Below are 25,705 nucleotides of genomic sequence, written 5' to 3'. Positions count from 1 at the left end.
ATTTTAACTCAATTAATAAAAAATATTCTTAATAATTTATTATTATTACAATAAAATAATAATAATTCAAATTAATCAAAAATCCAAATGTTTTCAAAAGAAAACGTAAAAAAAAAGAGAGAGAATTATTTTAACGAGGAATCCTAATATTTTAATGTAACAAAATAGGAATATCCTTAAATATTTAACATTCCAATAATGTTGACTCAATTCAGAATCCTAATATATATATTTTTTAAAGAAAAATACATTTTAACTTACTTAAGAACCTCAATATTTTTGTAAAAGAACAAAAGTGAAAAATAATTTAGTCCAATTAGAAATATTGACGTAATTTAAGGATTATAATATTAAAAAATATATATTTTTTAACTAATTAGAAAAGAAATATTCTTAATAAATTTATTATTATGAAGAGATTAATATTTGAACTCAATTAAAGATCCTAATTCTTCTGTAAAATTTTTTTTAAAAAAAAGGAAATGAAAACTCAAACTGTTATATAAAATAAGAAAGATTTAACTGATATCTAATTATATCATATCCTAGACCAAAGAAAGAGAGAGAGAATCATAAAAATAAAAAATAAAAAAATTATAAAAATACACATTCAAAAAAACTAATATATCTAAAATGCGTTTGTATAGTGCACCATATTCTGAAAAGCACAATCTCATTTAAACCAAGAAATCTAGAAAAATAAAGACTAAAATTTGCATTTAATCTATGAGGACAAAGGAGAAAATCTGACGAACCTGAACTATTAGACAGATGATACTGTTCTCTCTAGAAACTAAGAAAACTCTAAATTCATAAACCTCTATTCAAAGAAGGGGAAATATAGTAATAATTCCCTAAAAAGAAAACCAAAAAAAGACAGACCTTTTCCTATGAACCACCAAAGATTTTGTACAACGTTCCTAATAGCTCAAAACTTATCAAATTTAGCACAGGTTCAAAAGGGAAGGAATCATTTACAAGTCACAAGCATTGAGTTGATGACATGCATAAGAACACGGATCGTTGAGAGTTCAGCACCAGTAATGGCAGGCAAGCTCCGTTGATGGTGCAGGATCTGATATACTTGCTCAAAAATTGGCCTTACATGCATTGCAATCATTTGGTCTGCTGGGTTTATGGCAGCTGCCACATCTGTCATCCATGCCAGCTTTCGAGCTGAATCGTTGCTAATATCACACGCCAATTGCTGTAGAAGAGAGAGTAGTACTCCTTGGTTTAATGGGAGAGGAACCGTTGCTAATATCCCATGCAAATCAACCTAGCAAAAGCAGAGACAAAATTACACAACTAATTTTTCGCAGTTCATTTCAAGACTGAGATAACATCCACTGGCCAATAAGGAATAAACATGGCAGAAGGAACTTCATGAAAATAAAAAGAACAGAATTGAGTAACCAGAGCATACAAATGAATTTCTAGAAAACTCGATGTAAGAGCACACATAGAGGGTCCAATAAAAATGACATCTTCCACATTTATCTTAATGAATTAAAAATCAAAGTGAAAGACCACTAGATAACTAAACTGATTTCATTTATAAAAACATTATAGTTTCAGGCTTTCAGCCACCCAAATTTCTTCTAATCACATATAAACAAATCATGAATAGATAGTAAGATAGAAACCTGAGAACATAACCATGACACAATTGAGACATCACTTCTTTGCAGGGCAATAGTGAAAGCCTCGTCATATTTGCGTTCGGATATCAATCTCGATAGGTCTTTTGTTGGATCCAAATGCGTCTCAACCTTAATCATTGACAGAAAATGCTTAAAATTAAAAATCTTCAAGACAGCTAACAACAAATGACAGCTATAGCTTGGTACATAAACCAACCTTATCATGGAGGCCAGCCAAAGGTCCATTGCTCAGTTGCGTAACAAGTGGATTTGCTGAACCTGAGTTTGCACCAACAGCCACAAGAGCTAACAGCTTCCTTTGACTTTCAGCCAATTCTCCATTCAAGGTTTGTGTCAACGTTGATGCTGAGTTGATGGCCTCCTGCATTTAACAAAAACAGCAACATAAATAATAGAAATGCACAACTATTTAGCAGGCAGCAGCAAAATTGGCAGAAAGAATGAATTACATATCCAACTGTTCTAATTTGCATTATGATGATTTCCTGCAGCAGTCAAACACAACAAATTTCCAATTGATTCCTGACTCGGAGATAATTCATCATCCAAAAATGCAGTAGGAAGTTAACAAAAAGCAAAATCTTTAGTTACAAAATTTTTTATTGCCAAAATAATAAGACATTTCATCTTATGGAAAGATAATTAAACACTATTTTGGCACACAGCTAAAAAGTTGCATACTGTTGGTTTGCAAATAATATTTGAATACAAGTTCGAAGTCAAAATGACATATTTTTGCTCATAACCTCAGTTATCATAGGTATGTTGAGAGAGAAGAAAGAGTCCCCTTTCTAGTAAAGTTTGTAACACGACACAAGAATACGCACCCTTAAAGCAACAGCCAGTGAAGAATGTGCAGATTCAAAATGCTGCTGAGCTGCAGTTGTATGCTCAACCATCCCTTTCCGGAAGGTGGAATCTACTTGCTCAAACATAGCTTTGCATGACATCTCAAAGGCAGGGACTACCGAAGCTTCTAAAGTTGCCTTCAAGGCATCCTGCATTAGAACAATAAGGGCTAAGTACCAATGGATCAGACACACCCCAGATTCACATAAAAATGGTCAAATGCACCATCGAAAGGCAACAAAGCAACTTTGGGTCTACACAACAAAGTGCCATTACCAAGATATAGTCCCAACAAAGCAGGTCCCAGTAGGAAACTCTGTATATAATTGCACCCATTTCAAGAAGCTTACAAATAGCTGCTCTTTGGGTTTGAACTTGCAACCATGGGGCTGCAAGTTTAAGACATATACCATTGCACTAGAAAATGGCCCTTAAATAATCTTATTCAACTAATTATGACTCATGCACAACAGATTAATTTGTACTTGTGCATACCTGGAGAGCTTGCTTTCCAGAAATTTGGAACTGTGCTTGAATTTGCCTAGCAACAGTTGTTTCAAGTTTTGAATTAACTGATTTCTCCAGTTGATTCACTGCCTTATCACCAACACCTCTCTGCAATGCAACACATGAATTAGAAAACAATGAATATCAAGTAAAAGTGACATACTTCCCAATATCTTACCTGGAATGACTCTGCAATAGCAGAAGATATTGTCTTTTCTATAACTGGAGACAGTGTACGGGCTACACCTGGTCCAACCGAAGATAATTCTTTCTTCATTGCTTTTTCTAGCATGGCCATCAAGTCCTTATTGACAAAGTTAGAGATCAAATTTGAAATTTGTTGTGTGCGATCCCGCAACAGCTTCTCAATTTTTGCATTCTCTTCTTGAAACCGAGCCCATAATGCATCAGTATTTGCCTTAACAGCTTTCTCAATGCTCCGCCCTAAAGCTGCCTCCAGTCTTCTACATTCTTTTGAAACAGGGACAGCAACCATATTTGACATCTGCTTCTGCATGTCTTTTTGTGCAGTCAATAGCTGTAAAAACAAAAGAAACAGAAAAAAAATACAAAGATCAAAGATCCCATTACAATGGTTATACGCACACTAGTATTTTGATACCATATTGGTATGATCCAAACCCAGAAAACAGGTATGTATTTGTCAAGTATGTACCAAACCCATATTGGTTACATCTTAAGATTCATCAAGTATGTATTTGTCAAATTTCACAGAATAGACCAAAGTTATTGGTCCAATCTTCAATCACCCAATGCCAAAAGTAAGAACAGGTCCCCTGGAGGGAAGAGGGCAAATTTTCAGCTTGAACCAAAAGGCAAATAACAATATAAGAGGTGACCAACACCACCAAAAATAGAACACCTACCTATCAGAACCTAAGTATTTAGTTAATATCCAAGACCATTACAAAGAACAATGGCATTTTATATGTCCAAAGTAGAACTACTACCTGATTAAGCATATCTTGCATAGCAAAAAGTTGAGGAAAGGCAGCTTCCAAAGAAGGGAGACTTGAATGCCCAGCTGGTTCGTTGGAAGAATCTATCGAATTAAAAGCACTTGGTGATGGAGATAATGGACCTGATGCTTGAGAAATTTTCCCCTTCTGTTTCTTCCCCTTTGTACTTGGAGTTGTTGATTGCTGAACTATTGCAGGTACGGTTGATTCAGAAACTCTCTCTGATAAGGCTTTTGTGGAGTCATTAACTTCCTCACTTGTATGAGAATGTTGGGCATGAAACTCAGCTACACCAGCGACATCAACTTGCTGAGGCTCCTCCAAAGAATAAGTTTCTGCTGATATAGCACTACACTCCCTGGCCATCTCAATACCAAGGTCTGAAGCCTGGGAGCAAAAGAACTTCTCCTTATTTTCTGACATAAGATTTTTAGATTCTCCTCGGAAGCCAAATTCATCATTCTGAGTAGATTTCATTTCACCAACTTCTTTAACCTCCACCTCTGAATTACTGACATCACTATTGATAACCACATCCTGAATATTAGCTTCAACCTCAGTCTTGACTTCATTATTATTATTAGGAGATGGAACACCCATTAAGATCTCAGCAGGAGTTATCAGATGTGTTGGGTGTTTAAATGTGATTGGTCGATTAAGCATGCCAGAATTATCTTCTTGTGTACCTTTTGTCTCATCATTCCTGGAGTCAATATCTAAGGAAGGAACATCCGATAAGTTTGTGCGAATAGACTCCATTTGCTGGTCAACTGAATAATCAGTAACTTGCTGATTTACACTCTGGTCACTAGGTGGAGGGCCTTGTTCAAGCCTCGCTGCATCTGTAAGCTCAGAAAAATCATTGTGGGTCAAGGAAGGGGGAGATGATGAAATACAAGATATGTCAGCATCACTAATTGAAGGGGTTAAAGCAGGAGGTTTAGAGTCAATACTTGTAGAGGGAATGTCTGGCAAAGAAGCCGCTTCAACCGAAGTAGAGCTTACAGGGATGTCAGAAAAGTTGCTTCCACGCGAGTCCAAAGCAGCAACTCCTTCAACATTAGCTAGATCATGTGAAACATTAGAATCCAATTTCTCTGAACCCACATTATCCAACAATGGAGGCAAGCACTGGCTTAGCTCCAAAGTGTATTGCTGGATAGCCTGTGTCTGGACACAATAAATCTGAGCAACATACTGGTCATGTAAAACATCACTAGTCCCTGTTAAACTCAAGATAGGCATGGTAACAGTGAATTCTGATATGTAATCTATACGGGTTGCTGCCGGGGTAGGACCATAATCCAAGTGCACAGCATATATGGCATTCCTCTTAGCATTTGCAAGTAAGAGGAGGCCCACTTGGGACAGAGCTACAACTTGATTGAAGAATGTCTCTTCTACTCGAGTTTCATCTGAATTCTTCAGCTCTAAAGTCTGGATGCAATTCAATGAATCACAATCACTAGGCAAGAGCCAGCCCTCTTCTTTGGCTGAGACCCAAATTTTCACTTCCCGATTTTGGGGACCCTGTTCACATTTTTGGAAGATAGCAAGAAATGACATAAGATTTACAAGTCTTGAAAACTGAACACAGTATTCTTATGCTCAGCAGTGAGCAAACTTTAAATTACATTTTCATAAACTTAAACAAATAACATCCCAAAAAATTAAAAAATGCTTAACGATCTTACTACTGCAAAAGACCAATTTAGTTAATCCAACACCTGGCTAGCACAAGCATGATTAAAAGCTTTTTACTAACAAAAGTAGGCCAGTAGACTAAAAAAAAGCATAGCCTTTTTGCACTTGTCCAATTTTAGCCAATCCATTAATTTTTGTCAAGGCTATTCACAACCTTTTACATTGGTAACTATTGTATCCAGCTCAATCAAACTTGACAAAAAAAAAAAAAAAAAAAAAAAAAAAAAAGAAAAAATTTGTGTAGTAAAAAAAAAAAAAAAAAATTAGTTTTATCCGTCTTAAAGGTTTTTTCCCCTATCTTTAAGCTTCCTCTACTCGCGTCCTCTCTCTCCATCTCCATGACTGATCTAAAGTATCAATTAACTGAAGAAAAATTCAAACAACACGTTCGGCACAGAAATTATTTATATACAAAGAGGTGATGTCTTCAGCTAAATACGAATACCTTCAGTTTTCATACCATGTCCGTGTCCCTCACCCATAGTTGTCAAATTGGGAATCGGATCGAGCCCTATTTTTTGAATCGAGAATCGAATTGAATCATAAGATTTGGTTGATCAATTAAAAATTATTAATTTTATCACAAAGATATTAAAAATCCAATTGCAAATCATAAATAAAAGGATCTCTCTCAAAAAAAAATCATAAAACAAAAGGGAATTTGATGGCTTATAATATGTTAATACCTGATTGTAATTGCAGAGAGTGTAATTGTAATTGTAATTGTGTGAATTAGTTTGGGCATTAATTCTAAATAATTTGTTGCCTTATGTCGTGGCAGTTATTGAATTGCATTACAAATAGTCTACTGATGCATATATGGACAGATTAGTCATTTCTGCTCTAATAATATCTGTTCAGATTCTCTCTTTAATTTTTTGTAGTTCATTCTATTATCTTTCTCTTTCTCTCTTCTCTCTCTTTTTATCTATTCTCTCTCTTCACCTCCCTCCTTTTTTCTTCTTTCTTTGCTATTTTCTAATTGTTTCTCAGTAAACAATTTTTCCAATTGATTTCCAAGCGTGAAATCGACCAATTCATTGTGACTGAGATTCACTGCCTATTCGATCAATTCATAACCGATTTCAGGCTTCTTTCTGATTCTACACTAAGATTCGTATCGTTTCCCCTTAGATTCGATACGAATCAGACAATTCAAATCGTGAATCGTAACACTGCCCTCACCAGACCCTTCAACTTTCCCATCCCATTCCCGCAGCCTGACCCTTAGCTATATCCCTCCTCATGTTCATAAGCTGATACAGTAACAGTCTTGACCCAGTTAGGGTTCCAAATGAGTCAAGCCACTCAAAGCACAGCTCGGTGAAAAATTGTTCATTTTTCAAGGCTTATTCAATAAAGTATCCAAGCTAAGTTAAGAAAAGCTCAATTGGTCTAGGCTCATGGGCTACTCATATATCGGTTGATGAGCCAGCTTCTATATAATTCAATTTTACATTTATATCATTTTTTCTTATCTATAATTTTACACATAAATAAACTTATCTGAAATTATTTATTAAATAATACTATAAAAAAATAATAACTTTCAATAGTATAAAAATTAAAGCCTGTATATTTATCATTAAAATTACTTAAAATTATATTAAATTTTTAAACAAATATTTTCATTTTCTGAATTAATTTATGAATTATTCTATTTATCACTTAAATTGATTTAAAAAAAAAATTAAGCTCAATTAAGCTCGTTCAGGCTCACAAGTTTTATATGAGGCCAGTGATGCTCAACTCGGCTCATTACTAAATGAGCCAAGACTAAGCTGGTCAAAGCTCACTTGTTTGCAGCCCTAGACCCAATCCACATTCTTGATTTCCATCAAATTCTGCACTGCCCATGATTCTGCACAACCCAGCATATAAACCAGCCCAGAACTTGCAGTTAGACTCAGAACTTGAGCTGAATTAAAACAAAGCAAAAATAAGCTTGAATCCTGGTCCAGAACTGGAAGTATGACCGGCTTCACTTCACTACAAGTATGCTCCACCAAAACCACCCAACTTGACCCAATTGCCCCACCTTTCCAGTTACAAAATGGCATAACTGAGTTTAGAAATCATGTGCAACTTCTAGCCAAGGCCAGCATATTTGAAGCAAGTGCACCACAATAGCACAGGCAAGAATAAAATGCCATTGAGCTTCTTTTGACAGTCTTGCTTGAGGAAGGGAAAGGGAGAATGAGAGGGGAAGGGAGTGAAAGGTAAAGAGAGGGAGAAGTGCGAGGTTGCAGAAAGGATAGATGCTTTAAAATCAATTTCAAGTTTAACTAGCGATAAAATAACATTATTCTATACTTAATTGAGATTTTAACCAATGTAAAATTGAAAATGCACAGAATGTTATGGATTTTTCAGTCCAATGGGCCACAACAATAAAAATCTTAGTGGAACGTACCGCTGTGATAAGTATGATGTGATCTGGCCTGCTGGTAGCGGTCAAGAACGTAGCTGAGTAAACAGAAAGGCCATCGTGAGGCTTTAATACTACAAGGGGTAATGCCTTGAGATCCTCCCAAATTTTAATCTGGTCACAAAATGAAGTATGAACCAACATGATTTTAGAAACAAGTTATAATTTCTATATAAATCAATTAGCATAGTAGGAAATAATCATGCATGCACATAAAAGTAGGAATATCAAACAGATGCTGGAATTTGGAAGATGTTTATTTGCACGTTTATATGTATAAACTTATGACGAATGAATCCACCAAGCAAAAATAGAAAGCATCTGAGCACTATAAAGCAAATAAGGGAAGGCTAGGACAATCCCAACTAATGAATACAGAATGATGTCACCCTATTTTCAAGTCCTCAGTTCTCAAAAGTGTATAAAATTAAGGATCAAAATCATTGCAAGCCTAACAAAAGTTTAGATTCATATTACATGAACACAATGATATTTGCTATTTGCATGACACCTAGAAAAGCTTTTAAAGAATCAGAAATTGAACCAACATGATTAAAAAGCTAAATGTGAACCACCAACAAAATCAACAGAGATAGAGACCGTAGAGAAGAGACAAGTTATCACAAATTGACATCAACATTGAACTTTTCCCCAATCAAAATTCAATGGAAAGAGTTCAACTGTAAGACTTTTCTACTTGTAATCTCCGACTATCATCATCTCATGTGGTTAATATCTTTATATTCTTTGACCAAATTCATTCTTGGCCTAATCCAACCTATTTGAGACTAATTCAACAAGCCAACACATAAGAAATCTAATTCAAGTTTGAGAATTTCCACAACTTAACGATGCATAAAAACTCACATGTATCAATGACTAACTCAAAAGGAATTCTAGAAAATAATTGATGAGGAAAATGAGAATGAATATAGCCAAAGGGCAAGAGCGAACACAAACCGTGCCATCCATAGAAGCAGAAACTAAACGAGTGGTCATCCATTGGCACATTGATAAATCAGTCACCTCTCCGTCATGTTTTCCAACCAATTGGACACCATCAACCAGTTTGTCAACAGGACATTCTAGAGGTGCCTCTGATGAATAGACTCCACCCTTTCCAACTTTGTTAGTGTCGATTCTAAGAACACGCTTACCAACCCCAACCACCAAAATTTCCTATTGAAAAAGTGAAAGGGATCATAAGCAAGCTATAGCAATTCCACAAATGAAAGGGACAATTAAAATGAAAATAAAAGAAACAAAGAAGATATAAAAATGAAGAAGGCAGGAACTCCTCAGAGGGGAACAAGCAATGGGTAAAACCATTCTTAAGATTAGAAAATTTATGTACCCACATAGAGATCTTTCTAAACTGTTACATTTAAATGGCTTATATATGCATTGGATTTAATTTTAACAAAGATATTTTCTCTTTGTAAACAAGGTTATAAAAACAAAAACTAATCCTTAATCCCAAAGTAGTTGGGGTCAGTTATTTCCATTCTCCTCTGTAAATCAGACTTAAAATATAATAATGATATCATTATCTTTTTTTAATCTTGTTTATTATTAGATATAAAATTAATTCTATAAATTAAAAAATAAAAAACAACTCCAAGTTTTCAAGAGTATAAATTGAGAATTTAGGTTTTCCAATCTAAGAAAATAAATCCAGTTCTTTTCTTTTTTTCTCTTTAACATTATTGATAAACTAATTACAAAACATAATGCTAAAATATGACCTTAATTACTTTGTAACTTAGACTCTCACTTTACGTACCATTATGTATTTAGAATTTCTTCTGAAACCTTTATTTTATTGTTCAACGATAATATAATAAGATTAAAATTATTATAATAAATAAAACACTTTTAGTGATTCTATTAAAATTCTTGTCACCATCAAAGTCGATTTTTAAGTGTTGGCACTTGTCACCATTAAATTTAAAATTATTTCTAACTAAGATGTATATATGCTCTGTGAGATTATTTTAAATTATGTATCATTGTAATTTAGAATATAAAAATATAATTATATGTAAAACATAGTCCGCTTATCTAAAATGTAACAACGAATCTTAAATGTTTATATATATATATATATATATATATATTGATATGTTTTTAAATTTTAAACCTTATGTATCTTAAGTTTTAAGTTTTACCATATCATTATATTTTCTTTTTTTCATTAATAATTATTTTCTTTCAATTAAAAAATCTTTTTTTCAAACCTTAATTTTTACAAACATCATTTTTAAATTTTATTCTACTTTTATTTAAATTATAATTTACACAACCACATACTTTACAGACATGTAAGATGGAATAAAAAGTAAAAGGTGAAGAAAAAATTACATCAAGAAGGATTGAGAGTATAAGAGAGAGAAAAAATGAATTTTACACATTTAAAAAAAATAATTTGCCGAAGAAATAGGAAAAAGCATATATTAAAAGAAGAAAAAAAAAAAGGCAGTAACCTACTATCGCAGGTCGCTTGCCACGTCATTAGATTATAAATTCTGCATTCATACAGCAAAAATTATTTCTCTACAATAGAAAAGGCCACAAGCAATAGGAAGTCATACTTGTTTGTAGCAGTGCCAACAAACTCGTGGATTTTTAATTTCTCCCTCTCCGACTATTTGAATGGCAATAACAGCCTTTCCTGTAATTTGTGGCTTATCTTCCTCATCTGGACCTTCAGAAATTTTCCAGACATTAATCCGTCCATCTATGCCAGCACTGCATAAAAACATGTCATGCAACAAGAAGCCAAACAATATGAGAAAAATTACATAATACAAAGAAAAAGGTACCTAGCCAAGAGATGGACATCCTCAGCAAAGAAAGCCATGTCAGTGACCCTCTGCAAGAGAAATATGCCTCTTAGATGATGAAACAAGCAAAATAACATAAGCATCTGAACAAATTTGCATTATAAACCCTTTTAAATAGTCTATTAAGTGAATGAGAATATATCGATGCTCTGTATAGATGATACAACATGAAAAGAATCCCAAAATGGATTGTATTGCAGATATCACAGAGGAGGAATATTTCATGACCAGACGTGATATATTTGAAATCATTTTAAAAGAAATAACCAAAACATCATCAGAGACAAATAAATAAATAAATAAGATGGCAAAAGCATTATTCTCATGCGTGCAATATTTTTTTTTTGCAATCAATAATAAGTAACAGTTGCAAGGATTGCATGCTAAAATCTAAATACATTATCATCTTACTCATATTTGAGTTAGTAAATGAAAATTTTTTTTTTTAACTTAACAATTAGAGAAAAAAACTCAGCACAAAACCTCTTTCCTTCTTGCAATGCCAAGTATATAACCTGACCAAGAAAAATGCACTAAAGGTTCAACAAAAACATAGGATAAACTTGCAATAATCATTTAGCAATTTCCAAAACAATCATCTTGTTTCCCTTTCCCATCAACTGCAGAACAGCTCTGTTCTTTATATAAATATCCATGTCTTTACTTTATCTTGAAGGTCAAAAAGTTATTTCTTGGAACATGCTTATTTTTAACAGCTCTTAGGAGAATTAACAGGATGCCACATAAAATTCAGTCATGACAGACTAAAGCAATAGGCAAAAGAAATGAATGAAAGAATGCTTATTTGTGTAGAAACATTGATTGATTGAAATCATATTAGTGTGGAAACATGAGATTGCTAGGGATTCAATTAATAAGAGTACTTCAGAATGAAAATAAATCAATAAACAATTTTCCTATCCTAGCATAGGAATGTAAAGGATTAGAGCAGCGCACAGAAGACATATACTTAACTCAACTTCACATTAATCCCATTCAAGAAGGGACTGCTATCTATTTCTTTCCTCCATTCCAGAGGTTTTGGGCACATAAAAGCATATAGCTACATGAAAAAAAATCAACCAGACCCCTCTTGAGGAAAAGAAGGAAAAGAAGAATGTCAATTCAGGCTGGGTGTGCCATATTCAACTTTTCATAACTTTACTCTATTTATATGAGTTTACTATTTATCTAAAAATTTATATCTCCAACTTATTTGGGATCAACAATTAATTGAATAGAGTTGTCAATTTTTTCTACCATGATTATCAATTTGCATGATTTCAGATTCACAATTCATAATTATATTCCAGCTTTGTTAACAGCATATGCAATCATGATTACCAAGAGCTTTGCCCATTCAACAGACAAAGCACAAATTATGCAATGCAACAACTTCAAGCGTTTGAATATAGCTTATGTGAACATTAAAATACCAACACCTTCACAGAGGCAAAGTTCATTTCCACATGACAACCACATATACACGAGAATCAACCTATCAGTGAAATCACAACCAATCTCCTTAAAGTTGATACAAACTATAACGCATAAGAAAATAACCAAATTACAAATTTGCAAAAACCAATAAATATACGTAGCGAGACCATATCTACAGGGTTAAAATTAAACCACACTAAGAATATAACTTCATTTTAATGTGAGACCTCAGTGTCACAAAATAAACACATTCTCTACGGCAACAACAAAACAAATAATAGAAGGGGAAAAAACAGAAAAGACTGAGATTGAATTAGACCTGAGACTGGGTGCGAAACAAGGACCTCAAGGCAGTATTTATGTTAAGAATCCTAATATTCCCCTGCTTCAACCCATAACAAATATAAGACTTATTAACAGCAATTTGCCTTCCCAAGCACAACTGAGGATCCGAAGTGTATTTAGTTATGGGCGTGACCTCAAGCTGAGGCTGCACCTCCCCTTGCAACCTCACATCCACATCGTACACCACATTATCACCCGTAATCCGCCTGCCCTTAGGCATCTTACTGCTCGGCATCCTAATGGGTCCCACAGGCGGAACATTGTTTCCACCAGAAAATTCCGGCGGATGCTGGTTTAATTGAGGCGGCGGTGACGGTTCCTGCTGTGGCGGAGGAGTGGGGCGGAGAAGGGCCATGATTTCAGCCCCACTGCGCTCATTATTGTTACGAGAAGAAGGGTTCTGTTGCTGTTGCTGCTGCTGCTGGGGTTGCGGCTGTGGTTGCAGTTGAAGAGGAGGCGTGGGATAAGAAAGAGAACGCTGCGGCGGCACATTGGTGAGAGGAGGAGGAGGATATGAAGGGAGATGGTGGAATTGTTGAGGGAATTGGAAAGGAAAGTTAGTTCCAGTAGTTGGAGGATAAGAAGAAGAAGGAATTGAAGATGGAGGTGGAATCATGAGATTAGGATTTGAAGGGTTTGGGGTTGGGTTTTGGTTTTGGTTTGCTGTTGTTGTTGGCATGAAAAATTTGTGCATGTCAAATTGTGGATTTGGGGAAGCCATTAGAATGTGAAATTTGAAGCTTTTCGTTTGATTTCAGATCTAATTGCAAATATATGAATGAATTTTAGGGTTTTGTTTCGTTTTTAAGGAGAGCTAGCGAGAAAGATTTTAGAGAGATCTGGAGAACAAGGTTTTGAGAAGAAGAGCAATAGAAGTGAAGAGAGGGACTATGGAACTGGAAAGACCAGAGAAATGAAAATCACAAGTAAAAGAAGGTCCATGGTACAGATTTTTTTTTTTTTTTTTTTACTTGGTCTTTTTTATTTTGTTTATATATTTCTTTGAAAGGTTATTTTGTTTATATTTAAAATGCATATAATTTAAGTCACATCATGTTTTTCTTTTATTTTTCATAATAACATATAATTTTTTCTCTATATATATAACTTCTATATAAAAAATAAATTATACAATAACTAAGTGAATAAAATTAATTTTGTTTTAAATTGAATATATTATAGCCTTCTATGTAATTTTTTTTTACCCGAAACTCAAAGCTGTTAATTTATACCATTAGCATCAAAATAAAAGCTTCATAGAAGAAATTAGAAAGGCATACCCCAATTTAAAGTCGGCCAAAGAGATATATACCTTTAAAATGGTACGATCAATCTAATTCACTGATTTTTTTAGTAAAAATAAAAGAAACATGCATTAGTTTATCCATCAAAGCTTTACAATCCAAAAACTACTTGATAAAAAAAAAACATCAGCATTATCAAATTTACGAGCATAAATAAGAATTTAATAATCTAATTCGATGCAAACAGAAATTAAATTCAAAGCTTCCTGAAAATACAGCAGTGACCTAATATTGAATTATTAATGGTGGACTTTAAGCAAGATTTTCCGGCCAAACATCGTCCCAAATGGTCTATGACAATCATGCCCATACTATATCAATGTTCATTTCCTCCCATGACAACATTAAAATTCCATTTATAATCATTAATCTATGGAGGAATCCACTTATGAAGCTGCTGATTTGGTAAATGTTGAGCACCCTCCACGACGTTGAATGTCATTCAATCAACAATTGTTGTGCATTGCTAAAATTCTTGCCGCTGTATTCGATTTTTGGCATTATAAAACTTGATTCCGGTTTCACCATATTGTCGATAAAAGCACAGAAGCCCCCTGCAAAATCTCAATTCCATTATCTTTGACAGCTGCAAACTAATTAAATAGACTGAGAAATCCTCTCCAACCTAAATTCGATAAGGACCAGCATTGCTTGGCAAAGCTACACAGTAAAAGAACATGAGTTGTTGTCTCTTCCACCAAATCACAAACTTGGCACAAAAACAGAACTGTAATTCTTAGACTTTTTATAGAAATTGTGTTTAGAAAAAAAAATTACAGAAATTGTGTCGTCGAAAAGTATTTATGGATAGGATTCTTTGTTGATATTTCAAAAGCCTTTATTACACTTTCAACGAAACAAATGCATTGTTATACTACGACTGACTGTAATAAAAGCAATGAGATTTTTTTTAATGTTGTCCAATAGATTTACCGGACAAATATTTTCTCTCCTTCTCCCCTTGTTAATTGTACACTATAAGTATAATATTGATAGAATATATTCCTTATGCAAATTCATATGTGCTATGTGAAATTGTTACACTCTAAAAACCATAGTTGATATTCCCACCCAAAGAATGAGATTCTTATGCAAATTCATATGTGTTGGTGCAATTGTTAATCTTACAATGTAATAACCTATAAACTATTGTTATTGTCATATTTTAAGTGTAACAACCTATAAAGATAAAACACAAATTGTGTCATTATTCGTATAACAACAGGTTTTATTTACACAATTTAAACTATGCATGTGAACAAAAACGGAGAAACGAGTTATTTGAATTATGAAATTATTTAAGAGATAGTATTATTATTATTAGAAAGAAAAATATTATTGTGTAAGAGGTGGTATTATTAATGGGAACAAAGATGTTTGATGTGATTGTGGGAACGTTTGCTATATTTATCCCTTAAATGTTTGAAAGTGAAAATGCTTATATATTTCCTACTTACAGTGTTTCCTTCTCTTTCATTTCTCCTTCTTCCTCTGTATTTTTAACTATCATCAGTAAATTATAGTTAATATCCTAAACTAGTTCATATTGCTCAACACGTGTGAAGATTTGTGGCATTTGGTAAGGTTTAAATTCCTTTTTTTATTAATAAATATATAATGTTAGATATTTGTTAATTGAATAAACATCTCATTATATTTAAATGTGATTTTTTTTTTCTTATTATAATGTGTAAATGTTTTGTTTTACACTTGGCATTAAAAGCAAAAGTGATCATCTTATTTCAAGGTAAATACTTATATGTAAAAGTCATTTTAATTTAATTTCTAATTTTGCGGATAGTACTAGATCTTCATTTCTTCAATATCTATTTTCTTATTTTTTAAAACTATTTTATTATCTTGATTTTATTTCTTCAGCATCTATAAAAGTGGTCTTAAAACTATAAAATTTTTTATGCTTGATTATATTTTTGCTTCATCATAATGTACCGTAAATGTTATTGAATTTATAAAAAATTGACAACTCTACATTTCTCTAATTATACAAAGTGATATAATTTTTAACAACTTATAAATTATAGTTGACAAATTTCTCATAAATTTCTAATTTTATCATAATAATATTCATGTAAAAAAATATAAAATATTCAATGTAAAACAATAATGATACGAAGATCTCTAAAATAATTTCCTTTTTCTTATTATAATTAGTATTGTATGATCGCAATATAATAAAAGAAAAAGTTAGCCAGTTTTGTATTTATATTTATATTTATGCTTACTACCATTCATTGAGCCGAAACTCACAGCGTGCCACTTATTTTTCTAGGTCATTATTATGTTTCTCTATTTGATTTTGTCCCTTTTGCACGGGTCTTACCCCCCTCATCTTGGAAGGATTTCTATATATATGAATAATTAAAGATTCAAAATTTATGATTTTGGATTATTTCTTGATTTTAGTTAGCTTATGTATGAACTTAAATGTTAAGGGTGTGTTTATTTGCAGAAAATTGGAGTAGTTTTTTAGAAAAGTTTTCCAAAAAAACTGAAAACTGATTTTTGTATTTAAATTAATCAATTTTCTATTTGGAAACCTAAAAAACAGTTTTCCAGTTTTTGAAAATGTAGTTAAGATTTGGAAACTAGTTTTAAGTTGTTTTCCACGGTTTTCTTTTATAACAAAAGACTGTTTTCTATTTTATAAAATAACGTTTTCATAATTGACGTTATAATTTTCTATAAAATATTTTTATTGAATAAATAAAAATATTTAAATAACATATAAAATTATATTATGCTTTAATATATGAATAATTTTATTATTACAGATATATTATATCCTTTACTTTTAAAAAATTATAGAAAACAATAAAAAAATTTATATTATTATTATTATAAATAATTGATAATAAAAATTTTAAATAAAAAATTTCTAAAGTTAATTTATAATATTTTATTTTAATTATGAAAGTTATGAATAATGTTTGTGAAGTTTTTAAATTAAAATATGATTTTTTATATTGTTACCAAATAAATGCATTTTTCACTTTCTGTTTTATAATTTTTATTTTTTTAAAAAACTGTTTTCTTAGAAAACAAAAAAAATATTTTTTGTAGGTAAACACACTCTAAGTATTTTGGATCAAATGCTATACCTTAGATAGTATTGGGCTTAGATTACAGACTAGAAAAGCTTACTACGTAATTTTGGTGCTTTATTTTTTTTCGAGCTCTAGTGTCGATTCGGTCCAATGAAACAAGTTGTGACAATTTATAACATTACGACGTAGACAAAATAAATAAAAAAATTTATATAGAATAATAATCACGAGTACAGCAATGTGAAATATACATCCAGAAAAATTATATATATACTTCAAATTATCTTTATTTTGATTTCTATTTCTGGGTATGTTCCTACTTGATACTTGATAAGAAATTCGATTTTAAGAGCCTTTAAGCTATAACCTTGAAAGTTGACTCCAGTTAGCTATTGAGATGGATTTGAGAGTTGAGACTCAAACATACAAGTATGCATGTGTATTGTAGGTAGAACTTTAAATTAGCATAGATTTATAATGCATAAACCTCGGATTTGGATAAAGTGCATAATAATTTATAATTCTATTAACGGGAATATCTTATTTTAATATAATTGATGATGGGGAAAGGAAAATTGGAAATTTATTAAATTGATTGTCCGTTGAATTGGCAGTGTAAATTTTAATTAATAAATAATAAAAAATATTTATGACTTGTTTAACGTGTAGATAATTCTATGTTTAAGAGAACTTTTTTTAAAATTTCTACAGAATCAATATCAATATATATATATATATATATATATATATATATATATATATATATATATATATATATATATATATATATATATATATATAAAGCAATCATTTTTCCAAAAAATTGATATGTGGCACTTATTTAAATGAATGTTTTTCCCTTATTTATGCCATATAAGATTCTTGGTAATGGCATATGGGATTATAATGCCACTAGAACTCTTAACTTTTGCTTATATCACATAAAATTTAATTATTAGTTATATTGTTATATAAATATTAATATTAATTATCATTCAATTATCATATTAATATATATTATAACTTATCTTTTAAATTAATATTATTATAATATTGACATTGAATATCATTATAATCAATTGCAGTTATCATTTATTATTATGAATGAAATTTTTATATTTAAAAGAATGATAGAGAAGGTTAATGGTGAAAATATTTATTAATAGTTTTGTTAACGATGAATCCAAATGTTTCAATATTTGTTTGTCTTAAAATTGCAATATATAGTTTTTTTAATAGTTTTAATTATAATAAATTGCCGTTAATTGCTTAAAACTAGACTATAAACAGAGAAAGCGCTTGAGGTTTGGTAAGATCATTTTTTTTTTGTAATTTCAATAATTCTTATATAATTTCTTTTTGACATTGATATATTTTTTTTCTCTTCTAATTTCTATTACTCTATCAAATTAGGAAAAATTTAATAAACCATAAGAGAAAACAGTTTATATGAAATTATCATTAAGAATGATATATAAACGTCTATGATTGAATTTCTATTGTCAATTTTTTCATTTTATTTATTTTATTATTTTTAATATCATCTAAGAAAGTTTATTAATTTAAAAATAAATTAAAATCAATAATTTTTAATATATATTTCCTTTTCTTTCAATTTTATTATAGACATTAATTTTATATAATTAGTCTAATGTTTTGAATTTGAAATAGATGTTCTTTAATTTAAATAATTTTCAACAAAATTAATAAAAATAAATTTATAAATAATTTAAATTATAATTTTTTTATTAATTAAATTTTATTTTTTTTAAATATTATCTCAATATCTCTAAGATTATAGATAAAAATATTTACTATGTATAGCACATGCATGCCGCTAGTATATATATACAGAAAACATTTAATGGCATATCCACTTTGCATTTTAAATTTGACATGTGGTATATTCCTCCAATTATGTTTCCACTTGGTATGGGTTGATTTGATTATTTAATGTATTAATATGACTTGGTTTGGTTTTGATTTATTTTAAATTAGTATTTTTGGTCTGGTTTGATTTGGTTATTTAATGTATTCATGGCTTTAAGTAATTATTATTAATTATTAATTTTTCAAAAATGAAAAAGTTTAATAAAAATGAATTACTCAATTAATGTATTAATGTATTGCTTTATAACAAATGTTTACTCTCAAATTTGTGAAGTAACAAATGTTTTCTCTAACACCCGTTAATATATCTTTAACGTTTTCTTTTCCATTTATTTATATTTTTTTAAATGGTATAATAATGCATTTTTTTTAATTTTAAATTATTTACCTTCAAGAAACATTTTAACTTTTGTAGAAATACTATACATAAGTTGTATTATTATACTCTTTTGTATTATTGGCAAATGTGTATTCGTTCCTGCTTTTAAATGTATTATTCATTTTTTTTTAAGTTTATAATTTTTTACATTTCAACTATTTCCACTAATGAGGTTAGTAGTTCTTATTCTTTTTTTTTTTTTTTGTAAATCATTTTTTAAAGATTATTAATCATGTTTTTGTGTCGTAAACTATATATATATAAAACAGGTAGAATTTTCTTTGGTGTTGCCGTGTAGGATTTTAAATTAATGACATGCGTATAACTTAATTATTTATTTTTATATTTATTTTAAAATAAATTAATTTATAATTGAATTAAACCGTCTTAAATGTAATTGATTAATATAAAGTTAGAGAATTAATAGTGTGTTAATTAACAATTTATATAAATTTTAATGATATAAATAAATTACATAATTTATAAATTTTAATGATATATGCAGTTATTATTTTATATTAAAAAATTAAAACTTTTGTATTAATTTAAATTATGTTAAACATAATTGATTAATTATAGTATTAATAATATGATAAGTTGAAGATTTATATAACTTTTAATTATTTAAAATAAATTATTTATTCATGAATTTTACTGAAATAACGAGTTAATTATTTTTTACATTAATTTTAAAATAATTTAAAATAGTGAAATTTATTACCTTTCATTTTACTTTTTTTTTATTTATCTCTATTGTTAATCCAAATTTTTGAACAAATGTTTATCTACTAATTTTTATTTTAATAATCATAAATCATGCTACATATTTTTTTTACTATTAATATATCTTTATAATATTTTTTAACAGCATAATAAAAAAAATTTTATTCAAAAATCTATAAATTATATATACATTCTTTTAATTTTATTCTTTTAATTATCTATACATTCTTTATAAATGTCTATCAATTATGTTGCTAGTTTTTAATAAATATAGTGATAAATAAAACTGGGCCACAAACAAAGTTGATTAATAACCAAAACGCAACATTTTGGTAAAAGACGAAAAACCATGTTAACCGAAAAGTTGCTTTTCTTTCCTTCCTCTCTCTCTCGCGCAGACAATAGCAGCAGGCCGGTAGCAACGCCTCCATGGTGACGAAAGCCTATACAGCCGACAGCCATTAGCCGTTAGCCGTTCAGCTGAGGCTACTCTCTTTCTCGCATTTTGTCAATTCTCCTTTCTTTGTGGCGTTGCCGTTCAGAGCCAGTCGCCGCTGTCAACAACCTTCTCGAAGCCATTGGTTGTACGTAGCCGTCCTACCTAGTTGAGCTCCCCATTTGGACGAAGCTGCATAACCATTGGCCAGCTCTACTTTCATTCCCGTCAGTAGCACGCCTTGCGGATTGCAAAACCCTCCTTTCTTAGAGGTAATTCTGTTTCTGTCTTCTAGTTTAAATTCTGGTTTTTGAAATGAGTTTTGTGATTTTTCGTTTAATTATAAGTTATTAATTTTTGGGTTTTGAATTACGAATTGAAAATTTTCTTCTTCAAAATTTCAAGATAGATATATGAACATGGGTGTTTCAAGTTCAATTGGAATTTAACTTTGCAATTTCCTCTACAAATTTGATTTTTAGAACCTAATTTCACTTTTTTTTCTACAATTTCATTGTAGCGCCTCTTATTTTCTTGACATAAATATATACTAATTTATGATTGAACTTTTATTGGTCTGTGCTCCCACTCTGGCAAGAAACTTGGCTTTTGTATGGAATTTTTCATCTTGTAGTGGAACAGTTTGTTTTGATTGGGTTTTTTCAAATGTTTAAGTAAGCCTAGAAGAAACCATAGAATTTAAAGAACCAAAAAAGATGAACGTAAATATAACGGTAGTGAAATAACAAAAGTAGCCCTAGAATGAGTAACAGAAGTGAAATGACAAAGGTAGCCATGTAGTCTAGTAACCAAACGCAGGCATTTTGTGAAATCAGCGTCTTTGTCTTCAATACATGGGTTGCAAATTTTCAGTCCCTAATCCTTGCTGCTGCTTCAACTCCTTTGAATTTACTGGTAACATCAACGAGCAAGGACGTCCAAGCTTTCTCTTTTATTCCTTTCCTCTGTTTGTTAGACACAGATGTTAAAGTTGTTAGCTTTGATTTTTTTTTTCTTAAATAATTGTAGTTCGTGCATTAGACTTTCTACTTGTTAATTTGCTTTGTGCTTCAAATATTTATTTAGGGCAGCACCGACAGGTAGTTTGCTGCAGGTTAAGGTTAAGACGTCAATTTCAGTGTTTCAAGCCATTAAAAGAATAAAGAGATGATAGGCAGGGTTTGTGCTTAAATGGCATATTTATTTCAATGCTAATGATTGGTTGCCTGGAAAATGTGGTATAGGGAAACAAAACGTTTATGCTGTTTTCTTTTACTCATCTAGAACATCTAAATTTCAAGTCTACATCCTTAGCTGTGGAAGGTATTATCTAATTGTCTTTATTTCCTATTTTCTGCCAATTTATCCTGCATTTCTCTGCTTCTCTGCTCTCAAATTCAAATGTTTGCAGTTGTTAGTATATTTGATTCTCTTGTGTGTTTAATTTGCAGGTAATGTGATTTTAGTTATATACCAATAGATTCATATACACACATGATGGATATAGTTGAAAACATACTTGATATTCCCGTGCAAAATCCTTCTGAAGAAGAATTCGCTTCTGCTGATTTGACTTGGACCAAGTATGGCACAGCTGAGCGCTATGATGATGTAGCACTTATTCCTTATGAACGAGTTGATACTTTTATAATTGGCGAATGCTCTAATGTAGAATGCCCAACACGTTTCCATATTGAGAGGGGAAGGAAACGATCGAGAGGCAGCTTGAAGGAGTACAAGAATGACGAGTATTTGGAATATAAGCTGTAAGTTTCTGGTGTACTCAAAATCTGTTGCAGAATTATAAAGTATCTGTTGCATTGCATAGTGACATGCTTGCTTCTAAATATTTGTTTTATTTTATCCTACAGTGGTACACTCAAAATAGTGACCTTCAATGAAAAATATAGCTAAAATTGTTGCCTCCTAAGAGGGGGAAGAAAATTCATTCTTCTTCTTGTTTTACTTGACATAGCCATCTGGCCATCTTATTGATTCTGAGTCTATGTTACATCATAAGGTACTATGATGATTTAAAACCTCTAGTTCTCAAATTGAATAGATGAATCCTTGCCATGCCTTTACAAATCCATTTTTAATGTTGGAAGATTTAGTTTGCTATCTAACATGTGATCAGGATAATTTTGTTGGCATTTTATTTCTTTGCTTAAACTAAATGATTATTTATTTATTTTTGTGAAAAACTAGATTAAGTTCTCATGTTAATTTTCGTGTAATTTGTAAGGTATTGGTGTTCGTTTGGCCCTGAAAATTATGGAGAAGGTGGAAGTATATTACCTAGTCGAAGATATCGACTAAACACCCGAAACCGTGCTGCTAGGCCTCAATCCATGCGTGGCTGTACGTGCCATTTTGTTGTGAAACGGCTCTATGCTCGTCCTTCTGTTGCACTTATCATATATAATGAAAGGCGTCATGTAAACAAGTCTGGTTTTGTCTGCCACGGACCGCTTGATAGAGATGCCATTGGGCCTGGAGCCAAGAAAATTCCATATATCTGTAACGAAATTCAGCAGCAAACAATGTCTATGATCTATCTTGGAATTCCTGAGGAGAATGTGTTGGAGAAACACATCGAGGGGATTCAGCGATACTGTGGTTCTAATGCAAGGGTTGATAGCCTTGCTTCACAATATGTTCAAAAACTTGGGATGATTATCAAACGGTCCACGCATGAGCTGGATCTAGACGATCAATCTAGCATCAGGATGTGGGTTGAACGGAATAAGAAATCTATTTTCTTTTATCAAGATACTTCTGAAGATAATCCTTTTATTTTGGGGATTCAAACAGAATGGCAATTGCAACAAATGATCCGATTTGGACATCGCAGTCTCGTTGCAGCTGATTCAACTTTTGGCATTAAAAGACTCAAGGTAATATGTCTTTTGTACCCAATTTTAAGTATCTTTGAAGAACTTGTCGGATAGTTGATTAATAACTGAGTTATTGACAGTATCCATTGTGCACACTTCTTGTGTTTGATTCAAGACAACATGCGCTCCCTATTGCATGGGTCATTACACGTAGCTTTGCAAAGCCAGATGTTTCTAAGTGGATGAAGGCTCTACTCAGTCGAGCTTCTAGTGTAGAGCCTGGATGGAAGATCAGTGGATTTTTGATTGATGATGCTGCAGCAGAGATTGATCCCATAAGGTAAGATATTCTTCCACTAAAATTTAGTTCAACATTAAAAATGCAGTCATAAAGTATGGTAGTCTCATGCTTTAGATTGATTGGATGTACAGGGACATATTTGGTTGCCCCATACTGTTTTCTTTCTGGCGGGTTCGTAGATCATGGCTGAGAAATATCGTTAAAAAATGTGGTAACATAGAAGTTCAGCGTGAGATTTTCAAACGTCTGGGAAAAATAGTATATGGCATTTGGGAGGGAGTTGATACCTTGGCTGCATTGGAAGAACTAACTCGTGATTTTGTTGATCAGACTGCATTCATACAATATTTAAAAGCCTCTTGGGTGCCTAAGATTGGTTAGATCATTCTCTCTCTTTATGTCTCTTTCACAGACGTCACATACATGCACCTTTAAAGGCATTCATGCATACTCCCTTATGCATCTATTTAAGAATGATGTGGAATTAGACCGACTTTTTTACCTCTTATAATTTTATTATCTGGTCCATTTTCAACAGAAATGTGGCTTTCAACAATTAGAGGTCTTCCTCTTGCAAGCCAAGAGGCATCTGGTGCCATAGAAGCCTATCATGTGAAGCTGAAAGCCAAATTATTTGATGATTCACATCTTGGTGCGCTACAGAGAGTTGATTGGTTAGTGCACAAGCTGACAACTGAGTTGCATTCAAGCTACTGGCTAGATCGGTATGCAGATGAAAGTGATTCTTTTCAAAATGTTAAGGAGGAATATGTTGCTTCTACATCATGGCATAGGGCCCTGCAAATTCCTGATTCTGCTGTTACCTTGGATGATAAGGATCAGCTCTTTGTCAAGGTGTCCAGTCAAAAAGACAGCAATCTAATGCATATAGTGTGGAATCCTGGATCAGAGTTTGCCTTTTGTGATTGCTCATGGTCTTTGCAGGGTAACCTTTGCAAGCATGTCATCAAGGTTAATATGATCTGTGAAAATCGTCAAGGCTATCAGTGTTCTATGTCTTTCCGGTCCTTCAAAGAGATACTGACAAATATCTGGAAAAAACATTCAGATGATTCGGTCAATCTGGATTTGTCAATGGCCTGGACACAGCAGATGCTCAACCAAATTAAACAACTGGTTGAGCTGAATAGTTCAGACAATATTAGTACTGTGGTAAATAATATGCCATTGAAATGGTTTTCTAAGAAAGGCAGAACATCCGTTGGCATACCTTCATCACTTCAGGCTCTTCCATCTGCTTCCATGAGCAATACAAAGATAGTTGCTGCAAGGCAAAAGAATCGAAAACGTAAAAGATTGTCAAGATTAAGATGGTAACATTTGTTGGCAGGTAAGATTTCTTCATAGAGATCTCTGACCGTTTCTACTCATTATTCTCCTCAGAGCTTCAAACAATGCAAGGATTATTAAGATATTGAAATTTATTAATGTTTATTTCATTATCTAATTCCTTAAGCAATGTACATATTCTTCTTAGGGGGTTAGAGAGCTTAAATTTTGATTAGAAAGAGCACATTATGTTGAAAGTCCACATTTGAATTAATGTTGATCAAACATATAGGTTTATACATTTTGTTAATTGGAATGGAGCAGAAAAGTGAAAAGAATATGATGAAATTCTGTTAGAGGTGTTCTAGAAAATCTGCTCTCTTTGATAGGGGTGCGAGGGAATAAAAGCAGCAATAGAGTAAGCTGTTTAGAGTTACTAGCTCGTTTTCATAATATTTTTCACATTTGAAATTTCACGTCCTTTGAGAAAATCATTAATTTTGTCTAAGTTGCAATAAATTATTGAGTAAATTGACTATATTACTTTTAATTTAATACTAATTCTTTAAGAAAATTATTAAATTGAAGTAGTAATTATTGGTGATATATAAAGGGTAAACATGAAAAAAAATATTTATTACTTCTTGAAATCACAAATGTGACAGGTATTTTGAAATAAGTTATTTTCTCAAATGTAATAAGTATTATGGAATGGAATGA

At 31.6% G+C, this 25,705-nt stretch overlaps 2 protein-coding genes across 3 annotated transcripts; one reads left to right on the top strand and one right to left on the bottom strand.

Annotated features, from left to right (window-relative positions):
* Positions 1-692: 692 nt before the first annotated feature.
* On the bottom strand, positions 693-13,715 carry VCS (Transducin/WD40 repeat-like superfamily protein). Of its 2 annotated transcripts, XM_012223120.4 has the most exons (13): positions 12,735-13,715; positions 10,955-11,004; positions 10,724-10,880; positions 9,093-9,311; positions 8,118-8,246; positions 4,954-5,530; positions 3,992-4,842; positions 3,199-3,558; positions 3,009-3,128; positions 2,492-2,662; positions 1,861-2,025; positions 1,647-1,772; positions 693-1,279 (listed from the first exon to the last, which is right to left on the bottom strand). In XM_012223120.4, the coding sequence occupies exons 1-13, from the start codon at positions 13,479-13,481 to the stop codon at positions 971-973; spliced, it is 3,981 nt and encodes a 1,326-aa protein (XP_012078510.1). In that variant the 5' UTR covers positions 13,482-13,715; the 3' UTR covers positions 693-970. The 2 variants fall into 2 exon arrangements, with proteins under 2 accessions (XP_012078510.1, XP_012078509.1); XM_012223119.4 differs by having other exon boundaries at positions 3,992-5,530.
* Positions 13,716-20,444: 6,729 nt separating this feature from the next.
* On the top strand, positions 20,445-25,357 carry LOC105639150 (SWIM zinc finger family protein). Its single transcript, XM_012223116.4, has 6 exons — positions 20,445-20,829; positions 22,009-22,323; positions 22,803-23,454; positions 23,535-23,734; positions 23,827-24,071; positions 24,234-25,357. The coding sequence occupies exons 2-6, from the start codon at positions 22,052-22,054 to the stop codon at positions 25,031-25,033; spliced, it is 2,169 nt and encodes a 722-aa protein (XP_012078506.2). The 5' UTR covers positions 20,445-20,829; positions 22,009-22,051; the 3' UTR covers positions 25,034-25,357.
* The last annotated feature ends 348 nt before the right edge of the window (positions 25,358-25,705 follow it).

This window comes from Jatropha curcas, chromosome 5 (genome assembly GCF_041381405.1).
Source record: "Jatropha curcas cultivar XTBG-Jc1 chromosome 5, XTBG_Jcur_1.0, whole genome shotgun sequence".
Lineage (NCBI taxonomy): Eukaryota > Viridiplantae > Streptophyta > Magnoliopsida > Malpighiales > Euphorbiaceae > Jatropha > Jatropha curcas.
Note: the sequence above shows the minus strand (reverse complement) of the source record. Positions and strands in the feature narration are given on the sequence as shown.